The sequence below is a fragment of the Colossoma macropomum genome, unplaced genomic scaffold (genome assembly GCF_904425465.1).
Source record: "Colossoma macropomum unplaced genomic scaffold, Colossoma_macropomum, whole genome shotgun sequence".
Lineage (NCBI taxonomy): Eukaryota > Metazoa > Chordata > Actinopteri > Characiformes > Serrasalmidae > Colossoma > Colossoma macropomum.
This window is the reverse complement of record NW_023494799.1, coordinates 2,899,657-2,924,669: the sequence shown is the minus strand read 5'-3', so window position 1 is coordinate 2,924,669 and position 25,013 is coordinate 2,899,657. Positions and strand designations below refer to the sequence as shown.

General features: G+C 39.5%; 2 protein-coding genes across 3 annotated transcripts in view; both read right to left on the bottom strand.

The window, feature by feature from the left end:
- Positions 1-15,996, bottom strand: part of psmd1 (proteasome 26S subunit, non-ATPase 1) — an 87,282-nt gene extending 71,286 nt beyond the window's left edge. Inside the window, exons 1-14 of one of the 2 annotated variants that reach the window (XM_036585828.1) lie at positions 15,764-15,996; positions 12,772-12,815; positions 10,727-10,800; positions 9,936-10,105; positions 7,840-8,048; positions 7,100-7,243; positions 6,552-6,778; positions 5,435-5,495; positions 5,137-5,262; positions 4,046-4,134; positions 3,831-3,909; positions 3,539-3,712; positions 1,404-1,515; positions 327-523 (exon numbers count right to left, since the gene is read on the bottom strand). In XM_036585828.1, coding sequence (XP_036441721.1) covers positions 327-523; positions 1,404-1,515; positions 3,539-3,712; positions 3,831-3,909; positions 4,046-4,134; positions 5,137-5,262; positions 5,435-5,495; positions 6,552-6,778; positions 7,100-7,243; positions 7,840-8,048; positions 9,936-10,105; positions 10,727-10,800; positions 12,772-12,815; positions 15,764-15,779 — 1,722 coding nt within the window. In that variant the 5' untranslated portion in view covers positions 15,780-15,996. Of the gene's footprint in view, positions 1-326; positions 524-1,403; positions 1,516-3,538; positions 3,713-3,830; positions 3,910-4,045; positions 4,135-5,136; positions 5,266-5,434; positions 5,496-6,551; positions 6,779-7,099; positions 7,244-7,839; positions 8,049-9,935; positions 10,106-10,726; positions 10,801-12,771; positions 12,816-15,763 lie in introns of both variants that reach the window. The other variant, XM_036585827.1, reaches the window with a different exon arrangement.
- Positions 15,997-20,672: 4,676 nt separating this feature from the next.
- On the bottom strand, positions 20,673-23,884 carry LOC118819489. The gene is made up of 3 exons (XM_036587313.1): positions 23,121-23,884; positions 21,430-21,537; positions 20,673-21,341 (listed from the first exon to the last, which is right to left on the bottom strand). Exons 1-3 carry the CDS (start codon positions 23,770-23,772, stop codon positions 21,280-21,282), a joined length of 822 nt encoding a protein of 273 aa, XP_036443206.1. The 5' UTR covers positions 23,773-23,884; the 3' UTR covers positions 20,673-21,279.
- Between the last annotated feature and the right edge of the window lie 1,129 nt (positions 23,885-25,013).

Sequence of the window (25,013 nt, the reverse complement as noted above, 5' to 3'; positions counted from 1 at the left end):
CCCTTTAACACTGAAGTTATAAAGAGTGCTGTTCCCCCCTAGACTGCGTTTGAATGAGGCACAATACATAGCAGCTAATCACAACAGAGATCATTTAAATAAACCAGTTATAACAACACAGTAACAGACTTTAAGAGATAAAAAGGCTGGAAAATGGTCATGTAAAAATTTGACTTTTTTGATTTATGATTTTATAAATACACTACATACATATTAGCAGTAGAACTCAGAACAATAAAACGCAAGAAAAATGTGGGATTATAGGTCCATTACACAGATAAACAGTTTTAAATAAATAAATAAATAAATAAATAAAAAGTGCTCACTTTATCCCTGCACAGACTCTCAATCAGAGCATCTGCCTCCTCCATCCTGCCATACATGACCAGCGCGATGCCCACTGCCAGCCCACGCAGGATCTTCTCATGTTGGGTCTCCTGGGCGTAACCCACCATGTCCTCGATAGCCTGAGCTGACTTGGAGCCCAGCATGACCAGACCAAGAGCCAGTCCGGCAGCCTCTCCTGTACACACAAACCAATATAACGTGATCAAAATACAACAAAACACACCGACTGATCAGTATCTAAATGAGCTCCGAGTGGGGATTAACCCTTTAGAGCGCTAGAGGCACTACTGTCACTTTGTTATACCATTTAATAACAATTATGCTCATTCACTCACATTTTATACTGAAATTCGAGAGCGCACCTCACACTTTTCTGCTTTTCCCTTTGTTCCATCTTTCCACTTGTTCAGAAAATTATAAAAATAACACCACAACAACTAAAAAAAGCGAATCGTTCAGTATACACTTCAGTATTCAGTATCTCCTCTTCTAAGTGCAAACACAAAACACAGTACTGATTGACAGTTCAAACTTTCCAGACTTTTGACAGAATTTCTCTTCTTTCAAAGAGCTACAAGTCAGAAATAGTTAAATGAAGCGTAAGAGGAGGTGTTCACTGCTCACAAGTTATGGGAAACCTAGCAGAGATTAAAAGGTTGTAACATCACTCGCCCATAACCAGTACTGAACGATTTTGGGAACATTTCTAATTGTGATTTTTCTGACCGATACTGCGATTTAAATTCAATAATTTTATATAAATTAATTTCAAGGCCTGTTTTTTTTGGGCAAGAAAACCAGAATATCCACTTTTTCTGGCACGAAGCTTGACACTGAGCATGTCAGACTACCAGTTAGTTGTGATGGATGTGATGTCACACATACAGAACACGGGTGTTTTGTAGCTTCTGATTGGTCCAATTTACCTACAGGCAATTCACAACCTCTGTGTTATTAATTTTTTTCCCCCCATTCAAACTTAAGACAACATTGTTGATGTATTATATAATAAAAATTGCAATTTGATATAAAACAATTCCATCTCTCAGCCCTACCTGTAACTGCATCATCTTGGTAGAGGTTTGATTTGAGCAGATCATACACATCTTGTCGGGCAGTGCCAAGGGCAGCTAGTCCAAGACCAAGTGCACCACCGTGACGGACAATCTGCAACAGGAAGCAAAAGGACTTCATTTACTTCAAACAATAATAACTTTGTTTACACTCACACTGATATACAACCATGATATGATCACAAACAATCATGTGAGTGTCACGGGCTAATACAGGCTAATATGTGCTTCAGCAAAGATGCACGCAAACGCATCTATGCCACAACGCACACCTCCAAAACCTCAATCTGTGTCATGAGAGTTTGTCAAGTTGTGCCTCAAGCGAATGCTGATTGGCTCTCCGATAGCGTTGGGGGCGCCATGAGTCGCCAACAACAAATCAATACAAACTACAACTAGAGCAGTCTGAGGATCAGATGGCAGGAAAAATAAGCGATGTTACAAACATTTACAGGACCCGACTTTAAAATACTACAAAACCATAACAGACACACACCGATCAGGCATAACATTATGACCACCTTGTTTCTACACTCATTGTCCATTTTATCAGCTCCACTTACTATATAGGTGCACTTTGTAGTTCTACAGTTACAGACTGTAGTCCATCTGTTTCTCTGCATACTTTGTTAGCCCCCTTTTATCCTGTTCTTCAGTGGTCAGGACCCCCATGGACCCTCACAGAGCAGCTACTATTTGGGTGGTGGATCATTCTCAGCACTGCAGGGACACTGACATGGTGGTGGTGTGTTAGTGTGTGTTGTGCTGGTCTGAGTGGATCAGACACAGCAGTGCTGCTGGAGGTTTTATACATCTCAGTGTCACTGCTGGACTGAGAATAGTCCACCAACCAAAAATATCCAGCCAACAGTGTCCTGTGGGCAGCGTCCTGTGACCACTGATGAAGGACTAGAGGATGACCAACACAAACTGTGCAGCAGCAGATGAGCTATCGTCTCTGACTTTACATCTACAAGGTGGACTGACAAGGTATTGGGTGTCAGAGTGGACAGTGAGTGGACACAGTGTTTAAAAACTCCAGGAGCACTTCTGTGTGTGATCAAAGTACAAAGTGCACCTATATAGTAAGTGGAGCTGATAAAATGGACAATGAGCGTAGAAACAAGGAGGTGGTCATAATGCTATGGCTGATCGGTGTAAGTATTCTTTTTGAAGAGAAAGAGGAAAAATCCAAAACATTCCTCTTCATTTTCTGCACATGGTTTCTGGTTTGAACGTTGGCCTCCACACATAATTACTGTTCGTTGACTTTTTAAAAAGGGGAATTCCACGGCTTTTCCATGACATAAAACAAAATTTCCATGCCAAATATAGTGCTGGGCAATATCTCACCTATGCCAGTATACCATGATATTACTTACATGCATCTCTGTTATAGTGATATGCTCAGCAATATATTTGATAGATAAGTACCATTTAAATTTGTGCACTTTTCTCATATTATGCAATCCTTGATGGTTTACATTTAACTAATTTGCTTAAAATCCATAAAAATGGAAACTTAAGATGCACGAGTTCATTAACTTTATTAATGTTAAACTTTAAATTCACCTGAATATGATACTGTGATACGTCTGAAAATCCATGATACCGTGTTATTGAAGTTCATCAGTAACCCAACACTAATTTAACATATAGACAGATGTTCTGAGAGCAAAAAAGTTTATTAAAATATTAATAATGCAGTTTAAACAGAATGACTGCGAGTGAAACCGAAATTTGACCCATGTGCAGATTTCTGCACCGCGTTTAATAATCTGACCTCAGAGAACAGATCTGTCATTTTGCTCAATATATTAATGATTCATAATTTCAGAGCCAATAAAAGGGTTTGCACTATTATGGAAAGGAAGACAGGCCCCCTTTTGTCAGAGATGGACATCAGGGGATATTTAAACGGAAGGAAAAATGGCCGAAAAACCTCATACGTAGATGATCACAGTGTGATGAAGACGTGCATATAAACACGTTTATAAACAAATTCTTCACAACTTTTGTAAAAGTCTTGGTTTAATCTAGTTTCATAGATTAAGCAAAAACCTGGACCACTATGTGAATGTAAATGTAGTTATTGTGAAAGCAGACTGGACACTTACGTCATTGCTCGCGTTTTTCAGTTGACTGAGAAGGTAATCAATGATGTCCCCTCCATGGTTGGCATGGATCAGCCCAAGAGCATAAAGACCACCTCCTTCCTGGTAGGCTGAGCCAGGTGAGGTGTCTTTGGGCAGGTAAGTGGCCATCAACTGCAGGGCTTCTTTTTCATGACCCTAGAAAGAGCATAAAATAAAAGGTAAATGCAGCACTGCTCTTAAATTTGTACGGGTGCCTCATGTAAATCATTTTGGCGTAAAACAAACAGCAATTAAACTAAAAAAAAATGCTTACCTTATGAATGACACCAAGACTCGCTGTTGCTGTGAACTTTGCCCAGTTTGTGGCTCTCGCAAGCCATTCCAGGTTTTCTCTGTAAGGAAATGAAAACGTTTTTATTTTTATTTGGCTGCCTTTGGGATGAGGGTTTACTCAAACATGATCGTCACATAAAACAAATTAAAAAGAGTCCTGCAGAAACTAAAACTACTGTTAAAAGGTAGTGTTACCTGAGAAACTGGTCACTTGTGGTTCCCGTGTGCATGAAAGAGTTTGCTATGACCGTTGCTGTGTGGCATACCGAATTTCGTACTGCGTCCTAAAAACACAAAACACTGAAAACGTTAGCACTGTTCCTTCGGCTAATAACACTCCCTGTATACAGCAAAAGTGAGCGATTAGAGGCTTATTCACATCAATTGTGTTATATTTGCCAATATTTTGACAGTTGCCATGTTTACATGCAGCCTAATAATCTGACTAATAGCTCAATTGGAATAGAAGACGTCCATGTAAACACCTCAATCTGAATACACACTAGTCTAACACTAGTCTGACTGAGGCCAATCGGAATAGTTTCTTTGATTGATCGAGGTGGGTAATCCTGTAAATAATCTGTTAAATAGAAGAATAATATCCGTGTACGCCTGTATCTGATTACATTCCCTATCGGAAAGTTTAAGTCCGTTCTGATCATGTTCGTCACGTCATAGTGAAAGTTTATACCGTTCAACATGGCGGAGCAGAAACTGGTCTGCAGAGGAGACGAAGTTTATGGTCTGATCTTTAAAAGACGGCGGTGGGACGGACGTCCAGCTTATGTGTCTCAGAACACGACGTCTTCCTCTCAGCCTTCTTTAATGAGGACATGTGAAGGACGTTTTCCTGAGTCTGACATCATTTTAAAGCAATTAAAAACACAAGCACTGCTCACTGCTGCTCATCTCACTCTGACTGGACTCATGTGATGCTCGTTGTCATGGTAACGTCTACACTAAGTGGTTCTCTACGCATGCACAATTTTAGATCGGATTACTTGTAGTGAGCATGTAAACAGATTTCCATCAGATTGTTGAGTGGAATGAGAATAAACACCTCAGTCTTAATCTATAATCGGAATGTTTTCAATGGGATCGGCAAAAATCTTTGCATGTAAACAGAATTGATATGTTAACAAATGATATATTGTGCATTCCTATTTAGATTCACTCACTCATGCTACAAACAGAGCATTTTTGATGATTGAGCACTAGTTAGCTAGACTAGTTATTACATCAGAGAATATCAACTGCAATCAGTTACAAAGAAATTAATCTTTCACCTTTGTGTTTTTGAGGATCATTAGGTCTGTGTTGTTGTTTCGAATGAGGAACTGGAGATGTAACTCGATGGCCATTTCACCGCTGAGAATCTTGATCATTTTTGAGTTCTGGTCCTTTGGCTCGTCCTTCTTTTGAAACAGGACACACAGGCAACATTAGAATGGATAATAGCTAGAACCTGATCGTGAAAACATTCAACTGTCACAGTTCTACATACATTTTTAAACTGTAATCAACAGCGTCAGCTGTGTCACGAGCCTTGAAAGCAAAAGTATAATGTGTTCCAGACATAATTACCCCATCTGCCGCTTTTCCAGCGGGGGAACTGCCAGCCTTGTCATCTGTCTCCATGGTATCACTAAAACACAGCATCCACAGGGTGAGCAAACAGGAGAAAACGCTGCTGCCGTTCTCTAAAGTGAGTCGATCCTAATCAGAAAGGAATCTACACATTTGTTAACATTACTAATACTGCCAAACACCTGCAATAGGGCTTTAAAAACACATCTAACCATGCTTCAATTGTCAATTAGCAACATGAGACACAGTAATCAAGAAATAAAGAGAGTGCCAACGCTATAGATGTGCCAGTCATATAAAACAAATAATGGTGTTCAAATAAGCTGCCAAAGCTAGACTGACAACCAGGGGATGTAGTTCCAGAACCTGAGCAGAAGTCCTTACATAATATGCAAGAAACTGCTTGGCCAAAGTTAAAGATTTACCCATGCTGCCCAGCCACAAGTCTTCAACAAGTGAAAGGTGGTGTACTGCCCTTACCAGAATTCACACATCCTGGATTAATGTGGCCCAAACACAAGCCAATTTTTGCTGCTTGCATTGTGCAACAGCGTTAGCAGTTCATATGTAGAAGAAAGGTGCAAGTATCTTAACGGTAAAATTTTGTTGCAATTATTTTATTGTAATATTGTTCAAACAAACTGTTGCCCTGATGAGTAAATACTTGATGAATCAGCCAATCACAACCTCTTTCCAATAGTTAGTTATGCCTAAAATTCATCTACACTAAAGCTTATTTAAGAAGTAAACAATTCAAAACTGTTTCTAGGCTATAATAAAATCATTACTAGAAAAAAAAAAGAAACTTGCAATATTATTTTTCATATTCTACAGCGCTGCAAATATATTCTACACACTTTGATTTGGCTCAGATAAAAAAAAAGGGTCTCCATCAGAACTTCAGCACCTGCCACGCTGCCCTCTTATAAAAATAAACAACAACAACAACAACAACAACAACAACAACAACAACCCTTAGAATTTAAAAGCTTTTCAGAAATAGGCACAGTGATTAGAGTGTGTGTGCGCGAGTGTGTGTGTGGCATTCCCCTCCCACAACTCCGACAGAAGACTAGTTTCAATCACTGACAGCAGTTTCCCGTCCTGTGCCCACCTGTCTTTGTCCTGAGTTGGCACAGTGCCGGTGTTGGTGGACCCTGGGACGGCAGGGATCGGAGTGCCGACGGTGCGCAGGTTCTGGATGACTGAGGACAGGAACTGTTGGCTAGCGCTTTCGTACAGGTCGAAGCAAATCTGATATGCCATCAGGAGGTTATCCTCCTTCACCAGCTTCTCCAGGATATCACTCACTGCTTGGGGATCATCCAGGAAGATCAGGCACTACAAGACAGAAGGGGGGGGGTCACCTTCTATTCACTATCTTAAGCTAGGAGGTATATATTATTTGCCAGTATAGTTTAAAATGATCAAGGAAAACGTCTGAATAGTAAAGGAACAGTGAACAATCAAAGCGATTTCAAATAAAATTCAAGTTTTTCGCTTTTTGACAGGCAGCATGCTTTTGTCCATTTACAGATAACAGTGTGTTATACAGTGTCAGAAGACACAATCAAGCCTATTAGAGATACTGAACTCCACACAGCTTAATAAGCTTCAACTACCTCAGACGACTCCTTTAATGTCAACGTCGAGATTTCTCACCTGGCAAACGTTGATGAAGTCAGGCTTCTCCAGGTTCATGTACAGCTTGACGAGGACTCGGAGAACCTCGTTACGGAACTTTTTATTCTGCATTAGCGTCATGCAGATCTTCAGGCTGTAGGCCAGCAGCCCACTGACATCGTTCTGTGTAGAAAAAAAAAAATTAAAAAATAAAGAAAGAAAGAGCTGACGTGATTCGTTGCCGCTGTGCTCGGAAAACATCAACTTCATTATACAAATTGTCACAAAACAAGAATGCAAATAAATATAATTAAGCTAAATAAAGACCAGGTGAGCCATTTCAGTATATCTTTGCATTGACACTAACAACCAGAAAGTACGAACAGGGCAGGAGGAAGAAGAAGAAGAAGAAGAAGAAGAAGAAGAAGAAGAAGAAGAAGAAGAATTAAATAAAAGTACATCTTTACTTATTCAGCACCTGGTTAAAGGTACATAATACGGGTTCATAAAATTTCATACGGTCAAAAACTAAAATTCCAACCATTCAGCTGTGCTTTACAGACTAAACATTGTCAACTGTGAACAGTCAAATATCTTAACTGCTCATTTTAATAAGCAGCACAAACTTACAAAAGTCTTGGTGAGATTTTAAACAACAATGATAAATCTGTGAAACTTCAATGTCGACCAAATAATATATCACTATGAGCCCAAAAGTAAAACAATAAGTAAATAAACAAATAAATAAGTAAATAAATAAAGAGTAAGGAGTAACATACCGACTCAAGGATGGTCTTCTCAAAGACGTCCAAGCGCCTCGTCTCCAGAGCTATTCCGATGGCCTGCTTGTATTTGTGGTCATCCAGGCACCGCTGGAACATCTTGTTAACGATGCCCTCCAGACGAGGATCGATGCTCTTTTTCTCCTCGTCCTCCGGCAGCTCGGCATTCTCCACTCGCAGCTTGGTGTAATGATCAATACATTTGGCTGTTGGGGAACAGAAAGGCAGGCTGACAATGAACCAGGGTCGCCCACCAGTGAGCTGACCTAAACTCCCCACCCCCTCGTCGAATGAGAGAATGAATGAATTTCTTTACAACCTATTTTGAAGAACTTCAGACCTCAACCTTCGTTATTTGTATAATCTTAGTTTCTTTTTGACCTTTGGTCCACTATATACTTTTAGCTGGCTTCCCTGAGATACAAAGTCTGAGCACTCCTGCGTTCAGCCATGGTCACACTAAATCAGGGGTGAGCAATACGACAATATTATATCGTCATCGTGATACACTGTGCCACATTATGCTTTCTGGGCATGAGTATCATCAGTACTTAAAGAGCACAATTAGAGCATAATTAGGCTTGTTCAGTTGGATACAGTTTGCAAAGAGCTGAATAAAAATCATTGCAGTCGTAAACATACTACTATCGGTGCGTTCCAATCGGGACGCAGCTGTCTGAGTAGGCAGCATTCTAAGGCAGCATTTGCGCGCTCCTGAGACGAAGACTGTCCCATTTCGGAAGCCAGCATAAGGCAGCTGCCTTCTACGGTGCCTTATTTTGACCAAATCTGAAAACAACATCGCACATATCCTTCTCAGCAAAGGCAATCCCACAATACTGTTCACCTGCTCCCCTGTTACAGGGAAAAAATTGCACTGAACGACTGAAAGCAGCTCACTTTTGCAGTATACGGGGAAAAACACAGCGGAACCAGTGTTGTAGACTGAAACTCTCCCTGAACAATGAGAAAATACTTTAACACTGGACGATGTAGAACTTCAGAAAATAAATGTTTTAAAAAATAAATACCACAAATGCTTGTTTTTGCCTGCTCTGCTTGTCTCGTATTGCTGTGTTTATCACAGCCACACCAGTGTTAGGCGAACGTTGACAGCTAAATTTCAGACTAGGAGCTCATATATAAGATGAGAGTGCATGAAATAAAATGCACATTAGCAGCTTAACAGACTGTGTGCGATCATTTTTTGAGAGCATTTTGTACAAAGTTATAAGCAGTTTTTATCCTTTGTGTGTTAGAAATAAAGCAGGTTCATTAAGGTGGATGAGGACAGTGAATGAATTGAAATGATTTACAAACCAGAAGTCACAATTATCTGAGTCGAGTATATCATGACAGATATGACTCTTTCAGCTTGTTCTTCATATACGCATTTCCACAACAGTGCCAATGCAGGAAAACAGCTGCCGTAGATGCAAGAGCCGTCCTTTACAGTCAGAGGTGAGTGTAAGCTAATCAGCGACTTCGAGTAAACAGAGAAAACGTGCACAGTGCAGTGAAAGTTGACTCTGAAAGTTATGACGTATGACGGCTCTGAAGCACTGTCCCGAATGTGATGCCTACTAAGGTTCCTTTTCAGTTAAAATGCTGCCCAACAAGAGAGCTGCCTTCAGAATGGAACACACTACATAATTACTATTATTATCATCATTATCATTAAAGCTATTAAAGCACTTTACTATTACTATGGTTGTTATTATAGTCCTTCAGATGTGGCACTACATTTTCTATTTTGTCTATTCCAACTCCTCAGGAAATCTCAGGAAAAAAAAATAAAAATACTGCGATGCGTATCGTGCATTGTTAGAACGATATATTATTTTTTGACATATTGCCCACCCCTACACCAAACACAAGAAAAAACCGTCTGATGGAAAAGCATTTTCACTTGCATGGGAAAGAACACTAGCTGTTCACTTCCATGCCCCACTCTAAAACCACATCGCATCTGGACCCCCCATATCTGATTTTTTGCCCCACCCTAGTGAAGAAAACAGCGAGGTGACAGTACACTGTGACCGCGACCTTAGACTAAAAGGTAAACCCAAACTGCCTGCATGAAGAAAACTCACCAATAATCGTCTCCACATATTCAGAATCATCAGTGACATTGAAAAGATCGCCGGCACCGAGAGCGTAGTTCAGGGACTCTTCAAAAGCGCCAAGGTGATAAAACACTTTTGAGGCCACCAGGGCGGCGAACTCTCTGCTACGGAATGTCTCATCTTCATACAGGACCTCACTGAAAGAAAGAAGCAAATTAGCATTGAACAACCAGAGAAGCATTCACACGTAGAACTGTTTTTACAGGTGTGTGCACAGGTTCTCGAGTACTAGATTAACCGTTCCATGCGCTGATGTTTGAATACAGAAACAACTATCCATATCTTCCAGCAGTCAGGAACATAACATGAAGGACAACAGCTCAATTTTGACTGATTACAATTTTCGTGTGGATGGAATTGGATACTAGTTTTGGACCCCAATCACAAGATACCACCAATGCTAGGAAGGTGAAAACTAGCACTCCCAAAGGTATTGGAGGGACCTCCATCACTCCAGAGAACACAGCTCCACAGCCCAATGTTGGGAGGCTTTATACCCCTCACACTTGGCTTTGGGCATTGTGACCTTAGGCTCATGTACAGCTCCTCCAGGGCGTCTTATTATATTAGTCATTCCTTTTCTGTGGAGATTATACAAGCTGTGCACTTCAAAGTAGCTAAATACACTCATTACAAGGGCTGTCTGGATACTTTCACATATATAGTGCACGTTAATAAGAGGAAGAACCTCCTAAAATCATTATTCACTATATCCATATATTGGTTAAAAATAACTCTCTTATCCAAAGCTTACTTACATTTTATCCACAGACTCTGAAATCTCAGCCCAGAAGTCATTGACGATGGAGTTCAGCTTGTGGAGTGCAAACTCCTATAAACAAAGAACACTGTTAGACATTAACTCAAAAATAGAAGCAAAGAATAAGCAATCTACCAAACCATTAGGCACTCTTAGGAAAATGAAAATATCTAACTTTAGAGTGGCCAAATGGCCCATTTTTCCCACCAGACAATGCAAAACTCATTATCTGAAACATAAAAGCTGCCAAGTACGCACTGCCAGAACTTTGCTGATAACAACACATTCATTTTGCATTAGAGGACTAACAGAATTACAGCAGGTGTGCAATTATATGATTTTTATTCACTCCTGCAAAGTAATACTGAGTAGAGATGAAATGGTTACCGGTTTCACGGTAAAATTAATGACGGTTAGTAGTACCGTTTGAACTTTAAAGTATCGTTAAAACCGCGGTCGATTACCGCGGTGTGAAAACTCGGAGATTCGGAGATATTTCAGCCTTCTAAGAAGACCAAGTCTGACGTTTGGTCATATTTTGGGTTTTATAAGGATGCAGAAGGAAAGTTAATTGAAGATGACCACCCTGTCTGCAGATGACCACCCTGTCTGCAGAACAGGCCGAAAGAAAACAGCGGCGAAAGGGGGCAACAAATCAAACTTTACGAGTCATCTCGCGACCACCACCCGCTACATTTTAGAGAATGCAAGGTTACCTTCAACGTAGAAGTCTGTGGGGACTTCGAAATAGAAGAAATGTCACGGTTTGTGTGGTTTAACTTATGCTTATGGTTCGTTAATCATATAAAATGAAGCTTTTAGCGTCAAAAAAAAGAAAAACAATCGGTGAATCAACTGTGAATCGAAACTAAAGCTTTTAACACATTTCTGTGGAGCAGAGTCTCCAAAACGAGCTCTGAGTTAACAGTCACACGAGCTCTGGAACGAGACGCTGCAGAGGTTCAATCTGCACAGCTCCCCTTTCTCGTCTCGCTTGCAGTGTTTACTGTCTGAGAATAACACCGTCTCAAATCACTCAGTGTCCCCTACAGAGGGCGCTACTGTTCAAACAAATACGATCATCATTAACAAGCAGGTGAGTTTTAAATAGGGAATTTGTAACCTGTTGTTAAAGTTGATTATAGATGACTTAGTCGAACGTTTCCTGCACTCTTTGGGTGAAGGATTTGCTACTTCATGATCCACGAAGTGCACTAGATAGGGAAGATAGTGTGCTTTGAGACGGGAGCTCGCGCGAGTAAACGCTGTGTGCTGATTTTAGGAAAAGTTTCGGAGATTAAACTGTAGGAGTGTTTCTGCCGCAGCTCAGATGCGCATTAATTTTAAGTTATGATTTAGTTTTTAATGCTTTTAGAGAAGCAGCTCAACAGGTGGAGACACACTGTGTGAGTTCTACACTGTCTGGAGCTCACAGCGCGGTCACGCAGTTCCTCTGTGATTGTGGCTGTTTTTCCTGGTGCACTGTATTGATTAGGGGTTCAGCGCCACAAGGGCACAACAATGCTGCAGTTGCAGTTCGGACAGAAATCCCCCGAGTGCAGCACTTCTTAGAAGTAGTAATTTTCCATTAAGACCCACCTCAGAGTGAGTCGAGATTTAATTCTCTATGCAGGGAAATCCCTAGTTATTGTAATTAATAATAATAATAATAATAATAATAATAATAATAAGAAGAAGAAGAAGAAGAAGAAGAAAAGAAGAAAAAGAATAATAACAGTAGTAATAATAATAATAATAATAATAATAATAACTGTAATAATAATACATTTGCTATTCTTTTGTTTACAGAGTATTACAAGTATTGTAAGTAATACAAAAGTAATACTAAAAATGTATTGACCTTATTAAAATAAAATTTGGTGAAACGAGTTTCAGTTTGTGTATCAGTATTTATTTTTTTATTTATTTTACTTTTCAAAACATTTGAACAATATCGCAATAATACCGATAATCGTGATATGAAATTTTAATATCGTTTCATCTCTAATACTGAGTGTAAACAGGTTTGTGCAATGCTGTTACCTTCAGCTGAGGTTCATCCTCATCCAGGAGGGAAATGATACCAGCTGCATAAACGACAACAGGTTATGAGTTTTAACACACATTTGCAAGAACAGTTAACAACAATAACAGCTACTAGAGAATAATACACAGATCAGACATAACATTATGACCACCTCCTTGTTTCTACGCTCATTGTCCATTTTATCAGCTTACGAGTGGGTGCGCTGGTCTGAGTGGATCAGACACAGCAGTGCTGCTGGAGTTTTTAAACACTGTGTCCACTCACTGTCCACTCTATTAGACACTCCTACCTTGTCAGTCCACCTTGTAGATGTAAAGTCAGAGACGATAGCTCATCTGCTGCTGCACAGTTTGTGTTGGTCATCCTCTAGTCCTTCATCAGTGGTCACAGGACGCTGCCCACAGGACGCTGTTGGCTGGATATTTTGGGTTGGTGGACTATTCTCAGTCCAGCAGTGACACTGAGGTGTTTAAAAACTCCAGCAGCACTGCTGTGTCTGATCCACTTAGACCAGCACAACACACACTAACACACCACCACCACATCAGTGTTACTGCAGTGCTGAGAATGATCCACCACCCAAATAGTACCTGCTCTGCGAGGGTCCATGGGGGTCCTGACCACTGAAGAACAGGGTAAAAGGGGGCTAACAAAGTATGCAGAGAAACAGATGGACTACAGTCTGTAACTGTAGAACTACAAAGTGCACCTATATAGTAAGTGGAGCTGATAAAATGGACAATGAGTGTAGAAACAAGGAGGTGGTCATAATGTTATGCCTGATCGGTGTATATTTGGAGCAAACTGCCTGGAGAAAGGCTGCGCTAAGCATCACAGCCTCCGTCTGCTCCTGTGCAGAAATCCCACACAAACTGTTACTGTTTGTTTTTGTCTAGAACCCTGTTCTAACTGTTACTGCTTAATCATGGACTGACAACCACCCAAACTGCTTATGCACTGTAATCTGCCTCCAACATTAAATGTTCAAATTCAAGGGTTATCGTAAAGGGCATTTTTCAAAAATTCTGCATAATTAAATCGTTAAGATGTACACAGAGGCGTTCAGAGTGGTTTGGTGTAAAACACTCGTTCTAGAGAAACTTACCGAGTCAGAACTGTTCACAGTGGTGGTGATAGGAACCAGACGTATGAAACACTTAATATCTCTAAAAGCCCCCCCACAAAGAACGCTGTTATATGAAATGGCTAATAATGCCTATATTACTGTTTTACAACATTCCTGAGGTCAGGTTTTGGCCTGAAATCTCTCTTTTAAAATCCAAGCATGGCAAAATAAAATTAATCTCCAACAGAAAACTTATTATTTTAAGATTTATTACTATTTTCCCATCATCAACATTCCATATAAACTCAGAAGACTCGTGTAGGTTCACTGGTGGTTCTGGATAGTAAATAAAATGTCTATATTTGTGTTGTAGTCATGGCGACCCCTGGTTCCTATCACCACCACTGTAAAGACATCTGAACCATTTCACACCAAACCACTCTGAATCGCTCTGTTTACATCTCAATTGCTGAATTATGTACAAAATTTTCAAACAATCAGTGGAATTCAACTTTAAATCTACTGTCCATCTCTTGTTCTGTAGACAAGGCGACTCTGGTAGGATAAAAGTTTGACTGTTAATTCAGGGTTGTGAGAAACTTCACTCAGATGTCAAGTGTCTTGGAACAAAGGCTAACATTGAACTTGACCAGTCAGTGGAAGTGGGCTGAAGGTATATATCCACTTTGTTTAATAATTCTAATAACTTAATTTACTAAGAATATTCAAATAAGAAGCTGTCAAAGGCAGCTACATCTCAAAACACCACGATTACATCCGAGGAAACTACCAGCTGCTGACCAACATGTCAAGCAGACCGACTATAACATTACCATTATCTTAACACAAGCTGAGCGCTTTAATTTGATAAAGTTAGATGATCAGCTCAAATATTTAACTGCAGATCTCTTATTTAGATCCAGCATTTAAGAGACCTGCGTTTACAGAAGTTGTCAGAATACAAGTGACAAGTTCTGTCAACAAGCTAAGCTAGTTAGCCAGTTTGAGTCATGTTGACTAAGCTCGTTTAAGCTGGCTAACCAAGCTAAGTTCAGCTCGAGTTCCTTTCATTAAGTTTGAGTTTATTCCTGCTGATTTGGTTCCTTTGAAAGAGAATAGAGAGAAAATAAACAACTAACGTTGCATGTTTGGTCCACATACCGACTCAAACATTCCACAACAACAACGGGAATCAAGTATTAGCCGATGCTAAACGGTAGCTAACGGACCAAAACATGTCACTTCTGGACTCCAGATCAAAAAGTGGTCATGGTTTCAAAGACAACATAAAAATGTCTACAATTATAAGGCACATAAACATTATATCAGTTGTTGAAATACCTTAAAATGTCTCACTAACGTTACACAGCAGCCAAATAAAGTTGCGACCAACATAAGTCAAATTAGTTAGCTTACGTTGGCTAACTAATGCTAACGCCACCTCCTTCATTTGAGCGATTTTGCTCTGTTTTTGGAAATAAACCTCTTTATTTCATCCGTCCTCTCCTGTGTTACCGAGCTAAGTAGCTGTTTCTGTCTCTCTCCAACAAAACAAATTCATATTAAACAGAGCACGCGGTTCTAAAACGATTCTGAACTTGGCTTCTCGCTCGAATTTTCCGGTCCACCTTAAATGCTGCCGCGGCTTCGTGCGGTGCAGCAGGACGGCAGCTACGTTCTGCCAGACAATTTAAGGTGGAACGGAAAATTTAAATCAAGACGCGGCACAAAGTCCACGCTAAAATAACCATTTTAAAACAAAGCTGACGTTAGTCTGGGTTACTGTAGCCTGTTTTGCGAAGGCAGAGTGTAAAACTGACGCCGGTGTCGCCTGATTTTGCTCGTTTAGCTTAGCGTGCTAAGCTAAGTTAGCCTAGTCCGTGTGACTCAGCTAAATGAGCCCCGTTTCTCAAACCGCTCACCGGCCGAAGTGATCATCCTGCTGTCCGAGCGTCAAACCACTTCTGAGTGAAGCAGATCCCCGTGTGCGATTAGCGGAGCCGCGCTGATTAAAACCAATAAACAAATCACAAAAAACACGGAACGATAAACCGGCGAATCCTCAAAGAGCAAATCCGCTGAACGCGCTTCTCTCCAGCGGCGCCTCGGCTTTACTGTCCACGGTGAACTCGGGTCCTCAGCAAGGCTGCCCACACCTCTCTCACACCTGTTTATGTTTATGCATTTATTATAATCATATGCAAATTTGAACTTATGTGTAAACGAAGGTGGGAAATAAATAGGCTTTATAGCTTTTTTCTGCAATTTCGTTAATTTTGTGCATTTTCATTAGGGCAATCAGCGTGGAAACCCCTTGAGGCCGCGGTATGAATGAATAAACAGCGCCACGTAGCGGTCAGTTCAAGCCACCACAGCCGGGACTAAAAGGGGAATTCCATCCAAGTTTCAAAATTTCTGTACTTAAATTGGAATTCCACCGTTTTTTAACATTTCTGCGCAATTCAGTGGTTGAGATATTTACAAAAAGCCATTCAGAGCGGTTTGGTGTGAAGTTCTTTATAGAGAAACGTACTGACTCTGATTTCTTCGCAGTGGTGGTGATAGGAACCAGGGGTCACAAATCTATATACTATATTTTGCCTACTATCCAAAACCACCAGTGAACCTACACGTTTCTTTTGAGTTTTTATATGGAATGTTGATGATGGTTAAGTAGTCATAAATACTGAAAAAAAACTAGTTTTCTCTGGGGAACGTTTTGTCTCACAACACCCTGCACGTATCCCTCCGCCGTGTATGGATTAAAGTAAATTGACTTAAAATATGTTTATGTTTAGGATCAAAACTTTATCACAAAACAGTGTCTCAGACATCAGGCAGTGAATTCATAATCATTTAATGTAGTAACTTTCTGTGAGGGAGCTTTTAGAGGTGGACGTCTGGTTCCTATCACCACCACTGTGAACAGTTCTGACTCAGTAAGTTTATCTAGAACAGAGCGTTTCACACCAAACCACTCTGAACGACTCTGTTTGCTGACATTTAGAAAAATCAGTGGAACTGCCCTTTCACGTGAAGCACTGCTAGAACTGTTCTAACGTCAGGGCAAATGATCTTGACTAAGTATCTCAAAATAATTACTATGTTGAAAAAATGCCACACTTTCTCAAAGCAATGACTTGCTCAAAGTTTTAATATAGTATCTCAAAATAATGACTAATTCCATTTCAAGAAAGGAATTCATCGAGATGTTATTTTGGGATATTAATTAAAATTTTTGAGAATATAAGTTAACATAATCTGTCATTGTGTCAAGGTACTAAGTCAAATCTTTGAGAAAACAAGTCATTATTTTGAGATGTTAAGTCCGTAGTACAACTCATTATTTTGTTCAAGTAATTATTTTGAGATACTGAGGCCAAATTTTAAGAAAATAAGTCATTATTTCAACAATGTAGGGCAATATTGTGAGATACTAAGACAAACCTAATAAAATAAGTTATTTAAATATACTAAAAGCCACATTATGAGGAAAATGTCATTAGAACAACATAGTAAGCCATTATTGCAAAAATGTGAGAAAATAAATTTCAAGAAAATAAGTCACAGTTTTAAAATACTGAAAGTAAGTGTAAGGGAAAACTTACAGAAAGTATATCATTATTTAGACATAGTAAGTTATTGTTTTGAGATATGAATAATTAAGTCATTATTAATCCAAGACAAGTCAAGCCAAGTGATCGTTATTTATAATTTAAGTTAAAATTTTGACACATTAAACAGAGAAGGAGAAAAAAACAGGCGACTTCTTTCTCCTCTAACTGGCGTTAATGTAAGAAAGTTAATCCTCTCTGATTCTACAGAGTGAATGAGATTTCACTCTTCAGCTCCAGTGTTTTTACCGCGCTATTGTAGGCAATATTGTGCGCCTGTCAGTCTTTTTAATTTCCTTGTGGAGTTTATGGAATTCCAGCTCTTTTGTCCGCTGTTATTGGTGCCACCTGCAGCGGATCATGGAGGCTGAGGAAACCTGGCAGCTCCTGAGTTACAGCAGGCCGTGGAACGCGTAAGCCTTATTATGTCAGGATTAGATTAGGGGAGGTGGTCTTCAAGTCAAAACTTGCGGACTAAAGAATACACATAATCAGACTATTCAAACACACAGCATTATGATTAATAAATAATTTATTGAATCTTCTAAAACTCATTTTCTTCACAATGAAAATAAATGAAAACTAAATTCAAACGTCAAGAATTAAAAAAGAATTATAAAAACAACTATAAGAATGATAAAAAACAAATGTAAGAATTATAAAAAACTATAAGAATTATAAAAACAACTATAAAAATGTCCAGGCTCATTACAAAAATACTGACACAGTAGACAAAGGGCAATAAAATCAACATTATACAGTACATTATTACACTAACAGTCTGTCGTAATACAGCATTAAGCATAAAATATATCATTTCTATGATTAAAATAGTGAAGATTAATTGTAATTTAAGTAATTAATTATTAAGTAAAGTTCAATTAGAGAATACTACCCACATACTGTGTAATTAAGCTGGAGTTGATGATTTTGAAACTTTGTGAAAGGTTGCCTTGGTTAAAGCCACACTATCTAAGTTTTGGGGATTTGGAGCCCTCTCTGGTGGAAATGTGTAACAGCACGCAGTGTGCGGAAGAATATTTGGTAGCATGGGTTTTCAGAGCGGACGAATCAGATGATTGAAAGAGAATTTAAAGAGAACTCAGTCAGAACTCGGTGCAGGACGCCTCTACAGAGGATGTGAATGAATTATCTACTATTGCCATCACATCTTCATCGGTACAATGTTGATTTTGAGAACATTTGAGGCCGAAACATCGAGCCAGACCTTCTTTCTGACCCTGTTTGTGTGGCATTGATGTGTAAAGACAGACAACATGGTGTGAAAAATTCAATGCCTCTGACTTTAACAAAACAATCTTATATAGTGCAGCTTTAAAATACAAATAGAACCAAATGATCAGAACAAAAGTGACTTTTTGATTAGCATGTCATGTCCAGCTTGTTTATCTGTGAACTTTCCAAGCTCATTAAATTCTAGATTTGGGGTAGAACACTTATTTAAAGGGCCCATATCCATTTTTTGTAATTTATTTTTTAACTGAGGTTCACTTACAATGTTTGTGTGAGTTTATTTACCAAGACCATTAAACAGGCCGCTTTTATTACTGTACCTCTATGACTGATGTATGTTAATGAGCTCTGTTCTGATTGGCTGCACTACAATTTGCCTCATTCAAAAAGCAATCTGGGCTGTAACACCCTTTATAAATTCAGGCTGAATGGGTAGAGCTGAACAGCTATAGGCTGAATGGGTGGAGCCAAACTGCTGTAGGCTGAATGGGTGGAGCCAAACTGCTGTAGGCTAAATGGGTGGAGCTAAATTGCTATAGGCTGAATGGGTGGAGCCAAACTGCTGTAGGCTGAATGGGTGGAGCCAAACTGCTGTAGGCTGAATGGGTGGGGCTAAACTGCTGTAGGCTGAATGGGTGGGGCTAAACAGTTTAAACTGAACTGTACTGTGCAAAAGCTTTAGACACCTGAAACCTAAGAAGCCATTTATCTGGGTATAAGAGCTAAAACACCAACATCAGAACAATTACAAATAACTAACTAAACAAGTTCTGATTTTACAAACCTTAATATGTTTATCTGTTTAATAAACTCTCCTCACAGCAGCCCAGATTATTCACAGTTACCATCCAATACATAGCTTATTTAATCAATAAGCTCAAAATTAAATCAGGTACATAGCGCTGTTTTAAAACACAGAGGGAACCAAAAGATCTGAACTAAAGTGTAAGAACTTCATAGACCAGTTTCTCAGACATGGATTAGGCTCGGCTGGAGGGCAGCAGGAAGTCAGGAACCAAAACTTTGTTCTATGAACAAGCTCAAAAAAATATTAACCACTTTTTGAAGACAAGACATTCTTGTTACTTTTCACTGTGTGAAACAAACAAAAACACACTTAATGCCCAGATAAATGTTTTAAACAATTTGCGTAGGTGGTTTTGCACAGTACGGCGTTTTTTGTCACAATCACAAAAATTGGCTTAGTTTCCATGTTTGGATGGGAAATGAGTGGCGCATTTTAAAACTCTAACACTGAGTGTGTTTACATGCACTTAATAATCCAATAACTGCAGAAAATCAGATTTTGTCAGTAATCTGATCAACACGTTAAACTCAAACTTCATACATCATCTAGAAAATGAAGAATATTTAAATCCTTCATTTCGTCAAGGATGAATTTGGCTTCAGCGTCGCTCCAAAAGTGTTTTGCTGTGTCTCGCGGCGGCGCTGCTCGCTTATTTCCAGAACAGCAGTCTGTTCCGCACATGCACAGACTGAGAAATCCGAAAGAAATCAGAGTGTTTATATGCACTGAGAAATCTGATTGCTGAGCTAAAATCCAGCCTCTTTATCAGATTTCTTAATCAGATTTCTAGATCGGAGTGTGGTGTTTGCATGACCATTTGAATAATCAGATAACTGCAGAAATCCACTTATGGGGACAGTCACTGGCTGGAGGTTAGGGAACCAGCCTTGTGACTAGAAGGTCGCTGGTTCGATCCCCTGAGCTGACAGTACATGACTGAAGTGCCCTTGAGCAAGAAACCTAACCCCCAACTCCGGGCAAGTGTGCTCACTGCCCACTAGCGTGTATGTGGTGTTTCACTGCACAGATGGGTCAAAAAGCGGAGGTGAAATTTCCCCATTGTGGGATACTTAATTTTACTTTTAATTTTAATTTTATTTTTTATTTTTAATTGAATTCAATTACATTTTTAATTGAATTTAAATTATGATCGGATTATTGAGTGCATTTAGTTACACACTACATCAAAGTCTTATTTAAAAAAAAATAGGAAAAGGTTTTGAATGATATGAGCCCTTTAATCAAGTCTACTAAATCTGATTTTTAGAAATAAATAATCAGCAGTAATTCATATACTAGAACAGCACAATCAAGTAACAATACTTTACTTGCAGTTTGCACATTGCTTAGAAAAGTGCAAAAAAAAAACTAGCATTTTTTTTTTTAATCAGACACAGTGATAAATCAGTTTACAAAGAAAACTGTTTTAACATTTTCAGTGAAGGCTTCGCCTGAGAGCAAATCACTGACTCAGTCAGTCAGCAATGCGACAGCTTGATATATAAAGGACTAACAAATATTACATCTGCATTTGTAATATGTAAAAGGTGTAAACAGTGTTAAGGACAGCCAAAAAGGTGCAATCAAGTCAGAGATCCAGCCAAAATCATAAGCATCAAACAGATGCTGGGAGCAGCAACATTAAGTAAACTTCATCTGCTGATCTGGTCCTTTAACATTGTCATCTAAGAAATCTGTAGGTTTGAACTGTGCATACATTTTACGGGTCCAGTGGTCATTTTGTGCCTTGGTACCCGCGTCCTCATAAGCATGGCTCGGCTCTCGTCTGCAGGGGGATCTCTTCTTCTTTGCTTTCTGCACTTCCTACAGAGATTAAACACCTCTTTTAAGTAAGGCTGAAAGCAATCTGATTTAATATGAATGTGGATAAACAGGGTTCTCTCCGGCTCACCTTTCTGAACCTGGTCATCCGACGCTGTGTCATGCCGGTCTCTCCGCCCTCTCCTAAAACACTGTCGTAGTGGCCAGAAAAAATGGCTGTTTCTGCCCGGGCTGGTGTCTGCGGCCATAACGACAAACAGCAAAACAATCAACAAAGAGCAAATTGTTTGTTTTATGAAAGAAATCTTGTGTGTAAAAATTGATTTTCCCTTCCAGCTTTTCCATGCCTGAGGAAACGCTCCAAATCTTGTGACTAAAAATGGACGTGCAAACTGGACCCAACAGACATGAACTACACACAGACACATCAGTACTGCACTGAAAGTCACTATTACACAAAGTTAAGTTGGTATTTTTCCATTTTATTTTTACTTTATGTATCATTTCACAAAGCTGGAAAATTGAAAGAGGAATTCCAACATGTTCTCAAACTTTCAGCGTGTAAACAAAGACAATCAGAGTGGTTTAACACGAGACGCTCGGTTTTAGAGTAACTTGAGTCAAATTGTTTACAGTGGAGGTGATAGGGACCTGGAGCCGGATTCACAAAAAGTGTCTTAAGAAAGCAAATCTTCTTAAATAACGTGTGTTTTTTCTTAACTGCATTTTTAAGAAAAAAAAGCCGCAAGGAATTATTATTTTTCAAATAAATTCTTAAGAATTACTATTTTCTTAAGAATATTTCTAAGAACTAGTGGTATTCTTGAAAATATTATGTCCTTGAATGTTTTCCTAACCTTACGACAGACTCACACTCGTCTCAGGCTGTGAGAGCTGACAAGGCAAGCATCTAAATTTATCATGGACGCTGCCTCTGCTGCTCCTCATCCTCGTCCGTCACCCCACAATTATCATATTTTCCAAGGAGGATTTTTCCCTGTTGGCTGTTTCTTCCACCATCACCTTAGTACTTGTTTGCTATTTTTTTTAAAGCCTGGTTTGATGTTTTTCCTCCATTTTGCTCCTCTGAGCAGATTAAACTAAATAACGAAAATAACAGTTAATACAAATTCAAACTGTATCTTGCGTCATTATGGTACATGGTAAAATAGCCTACATAAGAAAACAATGAAGGTTTTCTTAAGAATATTTGAGAACTTCTTAAGTTTTTTTTTTTTCAAGAATTGCATTAAAGAACATTCTTACGAACTTCTTAGTGTTTGCCTTAAGAACCGTCGCATGTTTTATTTTAAGAAAGCCTTTGTGAATCCGGCCCCTGACATCTGCCCCTAAAAGTTTCCTCATAGAAAGTTATTACTTCTACAGAAAGCAGTTTTGAGAAAGATTTTGGCCTAAAACATACTTTTAAATTCATTCATGGTGGAGGGATACATAGTATCAAGGGGGTTCTAAAGCACAATAGTCCCCGAACAAAAGTTTTTTCCCCCTAGATTTTCACGTGTAGGTTCACTGGTGGTTCTGGATAGTAAATAAAATGTCTATATTTGTGTTGTAGTCATGGCGACCCCTGGTTCCTATCACCACCACTGTAAAGACATCTCTCTCTAATCTAAATTAGGATTTTGAAAAATTGGTGGAATACCCCTTTAGGCCTAATAGATCTAAAAGACAATTCGGCTTTCTGAGAGTTCCTGCTTTGTAAAATATCCCCAGGTTAGCCCCACTGAGATCAAAATCAATTTGCAAGATGGTCACAAACTGGTGGGGGGAATAAAAACACAAAAGTATATCCCACTTCACCTGTGGACTGGGCAGCCTGGGCCGAAAGCACAGATCTGCAGATGTGCCTCCTGATCGCCTGCACTCCGTCCGGCGCTTTAGGAACGAAATGTCCAGCCCAGATGGAGTCGTGTGGATGTTTACAGAACACTGACCTCAGCATCTGCTCCAAAAGCTCCACAGATTCAGCGGTTTCTGCACTTTCACAGTGGTCATGAACCAGCCCAAGCAGGGCAGGCCGGACTCCGTGGCCTTCTGTCCTGGTCCTAACATCCTTCAGCACTTCCCTCACACTCACATGGTTGGCTTTATCACGGACATAAGCATGTCTGAACAGGAACACGACTATGGCACAGTGCATAGCCCTTCCTTTATCAGACGTAGCCCTCATTCTTGCACCCACCTCGGGCTTGCCGGGGCTTTGACCCTTTGACCCTGAACAGCATTCTGACCCGATCTCCCCGTTTTTGTTCATTTCTCCATGCATGCCGTCCACAGCCAGCACATCCGCAACGAACTCCTTCATCAAGCTGCACTTACATTCATCATCCTTTCTGTCCACGTCGCCCACCAAGTACACATTCCCTTTCCCACCGATCTGCTTCAGGATTTGATGGAATTCCTCCTCCTCGGGTGGAACTGGGACCCTGTTCAGCTGCAGATCCGAGGCCATGGTTCATAACGGGCCGCTTTCCTCCTCTTCCAACACCACAAAACGTAATTTCTACGCGATAAATCTCACAGAAACTAATCCAGACTGACTCACGATTAGCTGGAGTAGCCACGCCCACTCCTACGCTCTGAATGGCTAGTGGAAAGTACTCCCAAGCAGTCTGCCAATACGATTGCTGCTTGTTTAACCGCAGCTCTAGCCAATCAGAGCGCACGGAGGGCGGGACTTTCCCGAAAACGGGTGTTAAATGAAGCCTTATATGCGGTGGGGTAAGAAATGTACCGATTCGCGAATACAGACCGAATTATTTTGTTATTATGCGGTTAAACGTCCGACAAGCAGTATAAAATCGACCGAAATATTAAAGCACATGTACTAAAATGTACTTAAAAGCCATAAAGCAGCAGAAATACGCGAACGCTCTATCTGGTACACGTATTCTGATGTGGTAGGCCTCCTTGCTAATAAACCCATAAAACCATTAAGTGTTTCTGTTGGTTCCGGATGGTTTTGTAACGTGTTTTGGCTTTTTGATGGGTTGGTATCACAATGTTAAAGATCCTAATGGTTTATCAGGGGACCACCGGCTGATTCTAAATGCATTTGATGGTTTCCAAATGGATTCTAAAGGCGTTCTAGTTGAAAACCATTAAGCCAATTCCCATTAGAAAGCAAAACCATCAGGTTTTAATCCTAATAGTTCCTAATAGTCCTTTTTAGCAGAGGTATTATATGTTAAAAGTGGAATTCCAGCTAGTTAAGCATATAAATGGTATATTAAATTGTGCTAAAAAAAAAGTTAAAAATCACCAAAGTATTCATTTGTTATAATTTGGTCAAAGTCAAAGTCTAGCAGCTGAAAATCTGCTTAAATATTAAAGTACTAGCAGTAAATTGTACTTAAAAGTAGAAGAAATAAAGTTAACAGAGGAGTTATAGCAAGTTGAGCATTAAAAAAAATGAAAATAAAGTGTGCTTAAATGTGTTATAGGTTTGTGAAGCAATAAAAGCACACATTTTGTTGCATTAAGTGACCATTAATTTGCTTTAATTCATGTTCTCTGTTTTTGTTTTTACAATCTGTAAAATTTAGTCCTTCTAAAAAGTTGAAATGTCAAATATCATTTGGAGTCTGTCCTTTAAAAAGCTCCTGCTTATCACTCCTAATATAAGTGCAGAAGAGCACGAAGCTAATGATAAACTGACCGCAGCCTGAACAAACGTACCCTTGACCTTTAAAC